General features: G+C 38.1%; 1 protein-coding gene across 2 annotated transcripts; it reads right to left on the bottom strand.

The window, feature by feature from the left end:
- Positions 1 to 1,797: 1,797 nt before the first annotated feature.
- LOC140146167 (uncharacterized) lies at positions 1,798 to 12,551 on the bottom strand. Of its 2 annotated transcripts, XR_011858198.1 has the most exons (10): positions 12,343 to 12,551; positions 8,693 to 9,787; positions 8,191 to 8,427; positions 7,328 to 7,515; positions 5,894 to 6,112; positions 5,273 to 5,466; positions 4,817 to 4,925; positions 4,394 to 4,580; positions 3,012 to 4,237; positions 1,798 to 2,806 (listed from the first exon to the last, which is right to left on the bottom strand). XR_011858198.1 is itself a non-coding variant. In XM_072167933.1 (9 exons), exons 1-9 carry the CDS (start codon positions 12,404 to 12,406, stop codon positions 4,032 to 4,034), a joined length of 2,499 nt encoding a protein of 832 aa, XP_072024034.1. In that variant the 5' UTR covers positions 12,407 to 12,551; the 3' UTR covers positions 1,798 to 4,031. The 2 variants fall into 2 exon arrangements, 1 of the variants encoding a protein (XP_072024034.1); XM_072167933.1 differs by having other exon boundaries at positions 1,798 to 4,237.
- Between the last annotated feature and the right edge of the window lie 491 nt (positions 12,552 to 13,042).

Here is a 13,042-nt window from a genome sequence, read left to right as displayed (position 1 = left end):
TCATGAATATTGATTGGCAACATTTTCCAATAATGTCAGCGCTCTAATCGGAAACAATAGAACAATAGACCCTGCAGAGCGTTGGGTTTGACGATCATGTGACAAATCGAATCTGTGACGTCAATATTGATATTGATATCAATTAGGCTGTTCCACTTAAATTACATAGCCATTGGCCATTACATACTCCCTCTGAAATAATGGTCCCAAAAGAGCGGTTGCATTTAATTTACATACTCCCTCTGAAATGGCTGTTCCATTTAATTTACATACTCTGGAATAGATTTCCCCTAATCAAATTGCATATTGTGAACTTCAATCTATCAAATTCAGGTTTGACGATCATGTGACAAATCGAATCTGTGACGGGCCATATTGATATCGATATCAATTAGGCTGTTCCAGTTAAATTACATACCCATTGTCCATTGGCTGTTCCATTTAATTTACACAAATAATGGCCCCTAAATAGCTGTTCCATTTAATTTAAACTGAAATGACTGTTCCATTTAATTTACATACTCCCTCTTGAATAGATTTCCTCTAATCAAATTGCATATTGTGAACTTCAATCTATCAAATTCAGGTTTGACGATCATGTGACAAATCGAATCTGTATAGCTTCACTGTGAATAAGAGAGAATTTTTTTCCTTCCCCCTTTTTTTTAAAAAGAAATTGTATTTTTTTTTTTTTTTTTTAAAAAAAAAATTTTTTGGGTTACTCATTTAATGTTGTAATTACTAGTATTTCCAGATAAAGTACAAGATAAAGTATAAACATTTCAGTTGAAAATCCCTAAGGTTAAATAAGAAATTAAATAAACAGATATGAATGCAAAGCCCTTCAATACAAATTCTGCAATACATGTATTTCCATTAAAAGTCTGTTTGTTATCTCCCTCAATTGAATAATAATACAGACTTGACATTTAATATGGAATATTTTTCGCAAAGTTCCAAGACTGGTCTGGACGGAGTCTGCATAGACCGCACGGGCTAAATATTAATTGGGGTGTGTCGGCTCTTAAAATCTGTACGTATTCAGAAAGTTTGAATGGCCACCTGGGGTCAAATGTTATAAGCTTACGGTACAAAAACAACTGTGTGGATTCCTGGTTGTCCAATGAACTCACACTTTTTCTTTGTGTACAGTAAGTTTATAACATTTGGCTCCAGGGGACCATTCGAATTTTCTGAGTGCATACCACTTTATATAGCCATACTTTTTAAAGCTCCACCCACTTTCAAAACTGGTAGATCATAGGTGCATTTCAGTTCTGACGAACACTTATTGGTATTTAGGTTCAATAACATTGCCTCAAACATCAATAAATTTGATAATATCAGAATAATGTTGCTCAAATTCAGAAATTTTGCCCCACAAAATTCAAGTTCAGTCTCCTTAAATCCGCCATTTTAGGCTAATTTACAACATTATGAGCGCCATAATTTAAACTAATGGAAAGCACATTTTCTGTTAAACAAATATTTTACACCATCTCCCGACACACCCCAATTAATATTTAGCCCGTGCCGTTTTTGCAGACCTCTACCAGACCAGTCTTGGAATTTTGCGAAAAAGTATTCCATATTAAATGTCAAGTCTGTAATAACCGTGTCCGATTGAATTGATTTTTTCAGGAATATCTTGTTTCAATTTATTTTAAAAAGTTTAATAGGGGAACTTATAAATTGTGATATAGCTCGTGTATGGGCTAAGAGGTTTACCTCATAGGATAGGCCTAGGAAGGAAACTTAAACAGTCCAATTCAATGATAACAATCAAAATGCAAGTGACTCTTTAAACGTATCCAAACAATTTATTCTCTTTTGCTTATACAACCTTTTAAAAGTATTAAAGCAGTTCAAACTTATACCTATAACGTGAAATTACATACACCCACCATACATACGCCGAAAGCAAACCATATGCTTTCCTCCGACCCGCCTTAAAGCAACATCAATACGCGGATTTAGGGTTTCTCTACCGGAAGTAGCCGAAATTTCTTCCCACAATGCAATATGCGTATTGCATAACAAAGAATATTTTAATTAAACTTAACATCCGAACTGCATCTATTGTTATGCAAAACGCTTATTGCATTGTGGGAAGGAATTTCGGCACAAATTGACTTCCGGTAGAGAAACCCTAAATCCGCGTATGAGCGAAGAGTAACAACAATTGCGCAATGGTCCGCTGACAATGTTGTTGTGGTTGGTGCTGTTGCTGCCACCTTATTCGAAAGTAAGTTTTCCCAAGTATATATTCCTTGTGCCCTTTTCTATTATTAACTTTTGCAATCAGTGCCCTTGGCAGTGGTACGCCTTCATCCTGTATCTTTCCTGCATCTTCATGATGTCAATATATTCAAACAAAACTAAAGGTCTACTATTTACAAACATTGGCTACTTCCTTCCTCCGCGTATAGTTGGTTGAAGCATTAAAGGGATTGTCAGAGATTTTCAGTGAACGACATATTTAATCAAACGAAACCACGAAACGATCAGCAATCATAAATAAGACAATTTGATCATATAAATATATCATATTATTTCAAAAGACATTGCCAATAACTCACTTTGTAAGTGTAAATGCATGTGTACGTATGATAGCCATAGTTTCTGAACCCGACAGGCTTACTAGCGCGATAATAAAGGTATAGACGTACATTCAGTAACATCCTTCATCTCAATGTCATTATTCTGTCTTTACCAGATTGCTTTCACCTTCGGTTCATTCTCATGTCTATGCTTGTTCCAACATTGCAGAAATCTAAATTAGGATGTCTAGCCAATCACTGGTTGCCTCCTAATCTAAATTAGGATGTCTAGCCAATCACTGGTTGCCCCCTAATCTAAATTAGGATGTCTAGCCAATCACTGGTTGCCCCCTAATCTAAATTAGGATGTCTAGCCAATCACTGGTTGCCCCCTAATCTAAATTAGGATGTCTAGCCAATCACTGGTTGCCCCCTAATCTAAATTAGGATGTCTAGCCAATCACTGGTTGCCCCTCTGATGCATTCTGTACAATAACTACTTCTTAAAGCATCCTTCGCATTATTCTTTGCGTTCTACAATCGTCTATAATGCAGTTGACCCTATACAAAATGCTATGTGGATACTTGATTCAAAACTAACTTACAGACTTACTTGTTTTGAACTACTTGGCAGCATGATTGAATTAAATCTAAACTGTCCTTTACAAGGATCTCAGTAAATATAAATTATTAACATTAATCTAACACAGACATACACTGCAAAAACAGTGTTTAGCATTTTTAAAAACACTTTACTAAACACATTCTTGCCTCGATTTTATTAATGGATACGATTTTTGGAGTGTAATCGTCGTTAATGTCCAAAATCACTAAGTAATCACGTTTGCTTGTGAGTAATATTCAAATAATGTATCCAATCATATATCATGTTCACTAAATGTGACCGTCCACCACAATGGCAGTAATGTTGTCATTTTCACTTTTTGAGATATTGATAGGCAAGTAGGCAACCTTTCTTCAAAATAAGCTTTACATTGATTTATCAAATTGTCCCTATTGCTTGTTTGCAAGTAGTAAGAATCAGCACACAAGTTGGGAAATCCTTTTTTGTTTTCTATTGCTTTTAAGCGTTTGAATGGGTTATATCCCCAAACAAGCTCTGTCAAAATTACCGCCCATTTGCAGTGGATGATTACAAATTTGGTCACGCAGGTGTTGAGTAAATGCAGCCAAACTCTACTTTGAATATCAAAGAAAATCGTAAAATCAGAAAAATGGCACTGATTCATTGAATTTAAACTTCATTAATTGCTTATTACTGAAAAACATATTTGGCCACCTGTGTATTTAGAATAATGTAGAACTACCAATAATCAAGATAATAGTAATAGTTGGTGCAAGATAAACGCTTTTGCTCATAATGCCACCTATTGGGAAACATTAAATCCTAGCAGTTTACATCATGATGTTTGAATGATGTTAGAGGTGGCTTCCAACTGGTATTCCCTCATCTGTTTTCTTTATTATACATCATTCATAAGATTCATCATGAAAGTCTTCCATCATAAGCAGCTGGTATTTGTCTTCACGGGAATCATACCACGATTTTGATGAGCGATTTCGTTTGCTACGTAAATACGTAATTACACCAATTGCAGCGACTACGACTCCAATGACGAAGAAACTTGCTCCCACTATCAACGGTGTGTACTGAAACTTGGTGTCCATTGTTACATCTGAAAAGAAAAGAGGGCATAATTGTTTTTAACGGTTACAGACGACGATGAGGATGAGGTGGAGGATTAGGAGAATAAGGAGGAGCAGGAAGTGGAGGAGGAGGATGGTGAAGATAATAATGATAAAGATCAGGATGAAAAATATCCGATATTTACCTTCTTCGTTGTGTCCGTTTGATTCAGATAATATAATGAGTGGTCCCCAGCTGACGACATAATGTTCGGAAGATTGTTTTTCCTTTGTCATTGCCGATTTTCGCTTTTGGCGTACACTACAATCTCTTTGGCAGCGAGTTGATGAATCACTGGAATTGCATGCTATTAACCAGCAATGGATGTATGCCTGAATGCAAAAGTAATAACACATTTGCTTACTGTACGCGTCGCCATCATGATATGAGAGTAGGTTATTATCCATAACACTACGATTACGGAACATTGCGTTCAGATCTTTACCAAACGTTGGTCAGGAAATGTCACACTATTCGTTCAACTTGGTTGGACAAAAAGAGTTACATGGTTGTACTGATTTTAAAATCAACCACGACTGATCTGCCTAAAATTGTGATGAATACTTACAACGGCTGTTGGATTGTCACCATCTGATAGTGTAAAGGCAATGGTCGAGAAGCGCTGTGTTGCCGATTCAGCATCGGAGTAGTATACCACTGTCTCATCAGTAGGACATCTGTAAAAGTGAAATGTTTCTTTCTTTTCAACTATACAATACCAACATATTTAAGCTTTAAAGTTTGTCTTGAGCAATTTGCTTGAGCCTGTTCCCATTATGATCCTAGCGCCGGGAGGACCGACTGGTCAAACAAACAAACAAGATTTTTCTGGATCAAATGCATTCACCTTGACAGTGACGTACATATTGTGCGAATACATGAAGTCATCTATGTAATGAACGTATGGCCCTACACGTTTTCTATGAAAAGCTTCATTTTCTTTCCTTGCTTGGTTTTGTATGTTAGTTTGTGTGTGTTATTAGTATTTACTTCTTACTTTCCCGCGGAACACAAAAGCACCTACCCGTCGTCAATGAATATGTAATTGGGTGTAGTCCTCGGGTTACTGGAATGTGTCGCAAGACAACTATCAACCATCAGTTGAATACCATCGCCCCCGGATGCCTTCGCCTCTAAATAGATTGGTTTACCCACGTGAACTGTGACCGGAAAATCTTCCCGTCGGTACGCCAAGTCATAATTTATAGTATGGTACATCTGTTTTATTAACAACAAAAGTACACTGAATAACATTACTGACATTAAATCGGAGACTCTTGCCAGGAAGTTATATTGTTTAATCTAAGCTTTGTCTGCGGACGCAATATTTCGTGTCCAAAAAGATAAAGGGAAAACCAATAAAAATTGGCGTTAATCTCACAAACGTGCCGGAATAGGCAGGCAGTGTGAAGATGTTCAATTCACATTGTATCATTATAATCAGTCGATTAATGCCTAATAATATCGTTTACTACAGTTACTGATGCTGTTTTGCCACTTAGAATCCTTTCATAAAGGTAAATGACCCTTGAAGCCACACTGTTTTATTATTATCATTGTAAAATCGTTTTTCAATTTCAGGCATGGTTATACAAAGGTGGCAATATAAACAATCAAACACAAGTCATTAAATTTAAACACGTACCTTTAGAGTAAATGTGACATTGACCAAATTGCCAAACCCAGAAAGGCTACCATCGATGACACTCAACTCTGGTCTCACCTGCAGACTAGCCAAAGCGCGGTCTTCAAACGCACAGGTGATATTGAGATTAATGGTCGCATCTCGCCCAATTACAACAGTTTCGTCTTTTGGTCCCTTATAAATTAAGGTATTCTTGAAAACTGAGCCAGTTACACTCTCCTGAAAAGTAGAATATGATTTTAATAGGGCAATAATAACATTCAATATTGTACTTTACATCAAGGTATCTCCCTTTGGAAATGTTTCTCGAGCTTCGCGTAGGGGAGACCGGGGCGTGTCCGCCCTATTTTCTTCAATCACACCTAGAGAGGGCAATTCTCATGTTAGAAGGCTATAGTTTTTACATTTTTAAGCTGTATACTATAGCTAAATACTACCACATTTGTAAGGGCATTGAGCTGTCAGTAACGGCAAGAGAAGGGAAAATAAAAATCACGATGACAGGGCGGACTTGCCCCGTGCTGGGGCAAGTCCGCCCCTATGGTGGGGTAAGTTCGCCCTGATAAAAAGAAAAGGTTATAATATTGCAAAACAATTATAAATTTAATGCAATCGTTTAGTAAAGGGTATATTAGGCACTCACTCTCTTCCAAAGAGTCTACTAAATTTATTGGAGGGGTATAATGTAAGCTAATAAATGTAGGGGTCCAAAATGAGCGAAACCTTTATTTACAACTTCGGCATTTATGGTTTTAGGGCATAAACGGTGGTATGAGTAATACTGATACCACTTAACTTTAAAAAATATGCTTGCATGTAGTTTTACTCTTCTTAAAGGTATTATTATAAATATTTCGCATAATACGCCGATGGGGCGAATCCGCCCTGGGAGTCCGCCTGGGGAAAACACATGGCGGACTTGCCCCTTCACATACAGGGCGGACTTGCCCCAACGCTCCATTTTTTCTTTACCTCGTGTTATGCCTACTAAACACAATATGTTGATCTTTTAATTGCATAATATGTTGGGCAAAACGTTCACTTTCCAAATAAATATAAGAACGAAAACCGTCTCTGTAAGGTCTTGAGATTATTACAATATTACTAATTTCAAAAATGTAAACTTCCTTGACTCAAAAACGTTTTTTTGACGATAATTTCTGTGGCGAGATGTGTCGGACTGTCTTGTTTTCTTGGGTACGTAACTTTGACGTGTGCCAGCTAATTACATCATCATTGTACTTTTCCAGCAGTCACGAGATCAGAAACATGGGGTAAGCGGACTTGCCCCAAGGGCGGACTTGCCCCGGTCTCCCCTACATTATTTGGGAAGCAGGTAACCCTCAAAAGAAAACAAAATTATCGAGTCAACCACTGCTGAAATGTGAACAAAAACGTTAAAGTATGATGGTCTCCATTTTCATCTTGACATACCTCAATAATAGTGCCGCAATCGGTATAGAATGTCTTAAGACGAATCCATTGCTGTGAATTGCTTGTCCTTACCAATCTCCCAAAACAATATGGATCGCTAAGATGAACATCAGAAGGCTGGCCATCGATGACGAATGATTTGTTAACATAGATAGTCATCTCGTTATCCTCACATACAAGTGATATTCCTGAATTTGGGAAAATTGGGTTGCAATCGTGATTCGTAATCACAAAAATATAGCCTCCCTAATCCTACGCAGATTACAGAAACTTAATTACGACAGTTCCAATACCAATCTTAAAGAAGTGAACATTTAATGTAAATAAATAACAACATTGTAAAAAATGTGAATGATATAAAACTTTTATTTTATCAACAATATACGACCTATATGTGGGTAGCGCTTCAGCCCCTGACTGGAGCTGGCCTTTCGAATTTGTACGTAGAGATATAACAAAATGGAGTGTGCGAGGGCCAGCACCTCCCTTATTCCTCACCCCAGTAGCCTTTGGTACAACCCGACCTGTCGGTACACCTTGCCTGAGTAATCACGATGGCAATATAAGCTTATAATGTTACACACTGTATTTCATTGACGTAAAATAGTCCTAATAATAAAATAGCGATTTTTTTTTGCCCAAAAGGTCCAAATGTTCGATAGGGCGCTCTACGGAGCACATAGCGCCTTACAAGCATCAAAACACAGAACAGCAATACACAAGGAATAATAACGTCCTATAAACGAGAGTGCTTTCGTTAGGAGAAGCCTGACCCACTTCCTCCCTAAAGCGTAAGTGTAAAATGTTGACATGTGAAGCCGATAGATTATTTAACTAGTTTTTGGTTTGAAAATGAAACTTGCCTTTAGATTCGGGTATCATTTCCAGAGTAGTATTCTGCACAAGAAGTGGCGTACGATTTCGGACATTATAGCCGGCCATGAAGGCGTAGCCCACCTTGTATCCTACGCCGTACACCATAACAGAGAAAGGCTCATCGGGCGATGTGTGAGATATTTTATAGCCCTCCTCAACGGTAACTTGTTTTCTTAAAATGCAGAATTTGTTGTCTGGGCTAGAAAACTCATCCCACACATGAGCTGAAGCAAAATATTAAACACGCAAAAGTAACCTTTTTAGAACAACTCAATTAATTGCGTAACTAATTCATTACTCATTATTTTGACATTGTACTTGTAGATCAAGTCAATCCCAACCATTCTCTCACCCACGTATTACCAGCGTTTCCAAGTTTACCTATATACTTGAAGCATGTGAACATAATACACATTAGAATGTTCTTCAAACTATTTCTAGAAATTGGATATAAAATGGTACTTTCATGGACTGTTGAGCTTATCTTACCTAAAACATTACCATCCATTAGTAACCCGTCCTTACTATCGCATTTAACAGTAATGCTAACAGAGTACCTGGAGCGAGAAGATTTTGATGGTAACGAGGAGACTGCAAAGCTCACGCTAGAAGACGGAAACATCTCCAATCCTGGTACTAATACCATGGCTGCGTTCCCATAGCTGCTCTCAGAGGCATAGCCTTTCATATATTGACACACATATACGGGCTTGCTGGAAGTAATCATCGTTATATTGTCAGCAGTGGTAACACGTTCGAGAAATTCTCCTGCGTGAAGCTCAACGGGTTTTTCTGTTAGGCCTACAGTAATCAATGTGTTATCTTCAGTCCCAACAACGCGAAAGATGTAACCAGATGAACGGTCTTTGAAAGGGCTAAGAATGTAATCCTTTCCGATTCCATCGACTCGTGGTATTTGAACTGCGAAATAAGATCTGTAATCTACTCCATCGGGTATCCGGGTTGACGATACTCCAGATATCACCGAAATCGGCTTATCTGATGCGATTCGTGACCCAGTTAGATCATGACTACTTTTATATTGGAATGTTTCATAAGGTTGTAAGACCTTGGTGTTACGGTAACCATCAGTCCCACGGATATATACCGTTGTAACTACTCCAGTTGCCGAAATGGTAAATTCCGATTTATACCCAGCGTAAGGCCTGTATGACACTAAGAAGTGGTCAGTACCAAGTGCAGGTACGGGTAAGATTATCATGCCAGTAGAATACCATGTTGAGTATTTTTGATTATAGGAGTAATGTGCAACTACAGAGATATCCCCCGTGGAACTTAGACGGATGGTTTTAGGATCGTTGGTACCCGTATAATAAGTGCTACCAAAGTAATCTGTGAACGAGATGGTGACGTTTGCAGGGCGATTATCTACTCGTTGTGAAAGGGAAGTTGTTGCAGTACTCGACGTTATAGTGATATCAACTGATGCTGTTGCGGCTGTTGGATTGGTTAAAACTATATAAAGCTTTGGTACATAAGAAGTGTAGCGAGAAGTTGGGTAGTATGGTGTCGGAAAAGCAAATACGAATTCACGGCCAACGGTATCAACTGAGCCAGCATGACCTGAAAAAATAAAATAAAACCCCCATAAACGTACTGTTTGTAGCTGTTTGTATTGGAGGTTTAGGATGGCAGCCCGGTGGGCACTCCAACTTTGGAGGTATGTAGGGTTGTTAAGACCCCTTTTTTCAGCATCGCTGTCACCCAAAGACGCCATATTTTTACGAATTTTTTTTCATTTGATCTGTCACCCAAAGACCCTGACAAGTTCAATTTGAACAGCAACTTTCATTTATCACCGATTTTGTTACCTATTTTGAAAAAACAAAGAAATATCAAGCCATTTAGAACTAGAAATTCGATTTTCGAGGTTTCTGTGGCGCTGTTTCAGTTCTCACCCAAAGATTCCGTTTAAAAAAAGGTCATGAACCCAATGACCCCATATTTTTTACATTTTGCTCTCACCGAATGCCAAAATCATGCTCTCACCCATTGACCCCATATTTTTTACATTTGCTCTCACCGAATGCCAAAAATCATGCTTTCTCCCATTGACCCCATATTTTTTACATTTTGCTCTCACCGAATGCCCCTTAGTTCGAAAGTGTCAGCCCTACACCTATATCCATTTCAAATTGAAGTGCCCCCCGGATGGCAGAGGCCAATTTTAAATTTAGCCTGAGTATATCAAAAACGTCAATAATGTATCAAAACAAAAGTTTTAGACTTTTCTACTCACGAGAAATATCAAGCCCATGGGCGGAAATGGATCATTGGGATCTCCTTTATATAAACCATACAATTCTTCTTGTTGGTCAGCTTTATTTGTCACAATCATATCAATTTGTAAGCGCTCTTTAGCAATATCATAGTTCATTGAATTTACAACCGTATGACAAAACAGGCGAACTCTTTGTACAAGATTTGCAATTTAAAGAGAATTGGCCATTGCTCATTGAAATGAAGCTAATATATGGACAATATAAGTGTGCTCTTTCATTTACTTGTAAAATATTGCAAGGAACACTTGAGGTTTTGACTTTTAAAACCTACATTTTGGTCGAAAAGTGTGCTTGGATAGGTCGTTTTCAACAGATTTACCACATTCGCCTTGCTATAAACATTGAATTGCGTTATCTGTTGACGTAATGAAAGTATTCTTTGGGGGAAGTGCTTGCTTTCGTTTGATATAAAAAAAATTGGGTGAAGGGAACACTTGAGGTTTTGACAAAAACCAATCACAGATGTCTATTTCCCACTAAATCTCACACAGTTCTTATGATGCTATGCACTCAACCGTGTAGTATAAACACAGACTGCGTAGAGGCTAGATTCGTTGTGCTTGGAAATATATGTGTACTCGGGATGCATTTATAAGAGAATCGTTTTGTAGCCAAACCTTTTCATATGATTTGAGTGTAAACAAAGCTATAGGTCATGCTCCTCTCCGACCCACCTTAATGTAATATTTTAACGGAACACTTTTAAATAACAAAAAAGGTCGGATCTGACTGTATAAGTGCATGGTGTTTTCTACCTCTTGAGACCGTCACCCAAACATCCGGCATCCTTATGCCTATCAGTTTTGCACGTAGGACCGCGTTTGATGAAGCTTTATTCTCACCATAACTTTTCAAGTTAAATTAACAAAGACAAGTATATATATACATTTTAGAAAGGAAATTATGAAAGCAATTCAACTAGGCATATAGCCTATGCTCAAAATTCCAACAAGAAGTACACATTTGTGAACGCGATTGTTACATTAAGGTGGGTTGGGGAGATGTACTCGTCTCTCTCTTTGGAGGGCACATTCTTTCTGAGCCACATCTTTGATCATTTGCTCCAGACCAACGCTGTAGACAGGAGTACCACTTCCGGGAAAATCAAAATATCGGTCAAGGTTCCCGCTTTCCATGAAATCCCCCCGGTTACTGAAGTTCCGTATACGCGCCTGATACTCCTCCCCACTTTTAGCTCTTGGCAAGTTCCAAAATACGATATACATGTAGGCCAGTAAACCACTGAGTAATATCTGGCCAGTATAAACTAAGTAATTAGTTACTGAGATCCTCTGTCTAACAGGATTGACTGCTTGTGTCAGGTACGTACAAAAAACCCAAAATGTCGGCCTTATCCTCCAGAAAAATAATCACTATAATTGAACACCGAAGTAAAAAGACTAGTTTGCGTCCGACGTCAGGGCAGAAGCGCGGCGTGATTGGTTGCTGACCTGCGCAGTACGGCATATTTAGTCTGGTTGACAGAATTAACGTCATACGCAAACTAGTCTTTTTAATTCGGTCTTCAATTATAGCCTAAGTATTCGACGATATAATCTCCCAAAATAATGTAAAACATTGTGCACCAAAATAGCTTTCGTTAATTGGGACTTCATTCAGCTAATCAATCCAACTTCTCAGGGGGAAAGTATATCTGACAAAAATAAAATATAACGAGAGCCCTTGAGAGCACTTAAATTGTCTTTACCTAGCCATTTAACTAACCAAATAACTCAATGTAGACCTACTAATAGGCCTACAACGAAAGGCTACGAAATGCACTTCACTCATAAATCCGCGAACATAAAGTTGATATCAAATTACAAATATGCCTACCTTGTTCAAGGCTGCAGAGAAGAAGAGATAAAACGATCAACCCTAACTCTGCAAGGGATGCCATGATGGAATTCAGTTGAAATGAACAGCACTGTCAGCTACCGTCCAATAAATTATCTTGACTGTTTTTTTATCAACGCCTAAATGTAGGCCTAGGTGATAGAGTATTGTTTGCGTACACCATAACCTACCATCACTCAGGAAGTCATGCTACCACTTGTAAACTTTCAATACTTAGAGCATATCCGTTGAAACGGTTACTTGAAGGACACTTGCTTGTCAAAACATGACATTTGCACCATTTAATATTACCATTTTGCAATGAACTTTAAAGTGATATTCTATTAGGAAACTTCACTTATTAAAAAAACCCTATAATAATCATGGGAAAAATTGATTGCAGCTCCCTTATCTATCTATCTACGTCCCATAGCTTGAAGGCCGTTGGGCAATATACTGATGGCTCTTGAAAACAAGATCTTCAAAGCTCTCTGTCTTCAGCTGTTCAATCTGATGAGTTCAATGATAGGTCTTCCTCTCTTTCTACAGCCGAATGTGCCTCCCTGCAGATATATATAGCTAAACATCAGTTCCCAGCGAGAAGTGTAAATGGACTAGTCTGGAATAGTCTGCGTACTGTTCATTTCAAACTTTTTTCGTTTTTCCATTTTCGCATTCAGCGCCCGAGTTTCGAACCCAT

The sequence above is a fragment of the Amphiura filiformis genome, chromosome 1, assembly GCF_039555335.1.
Source record: "Amphiura filiformis chromosome 1, Afil_fr2py, whole genome shotgun sequence".
Taxonomy (NCBI): domain Eukaryota; kingdom Metazoa; phylum Echinodermata; class Ophiuroidea; order Amphilepidida; family Amphiuridae; genus Amphiura; species Amphiura filiformis.
The sequence above is the reverse complement of the archived record's forward strand: the minus strand, read 5'-3'. Positions and strand labels throughout refer to the sequence as shown.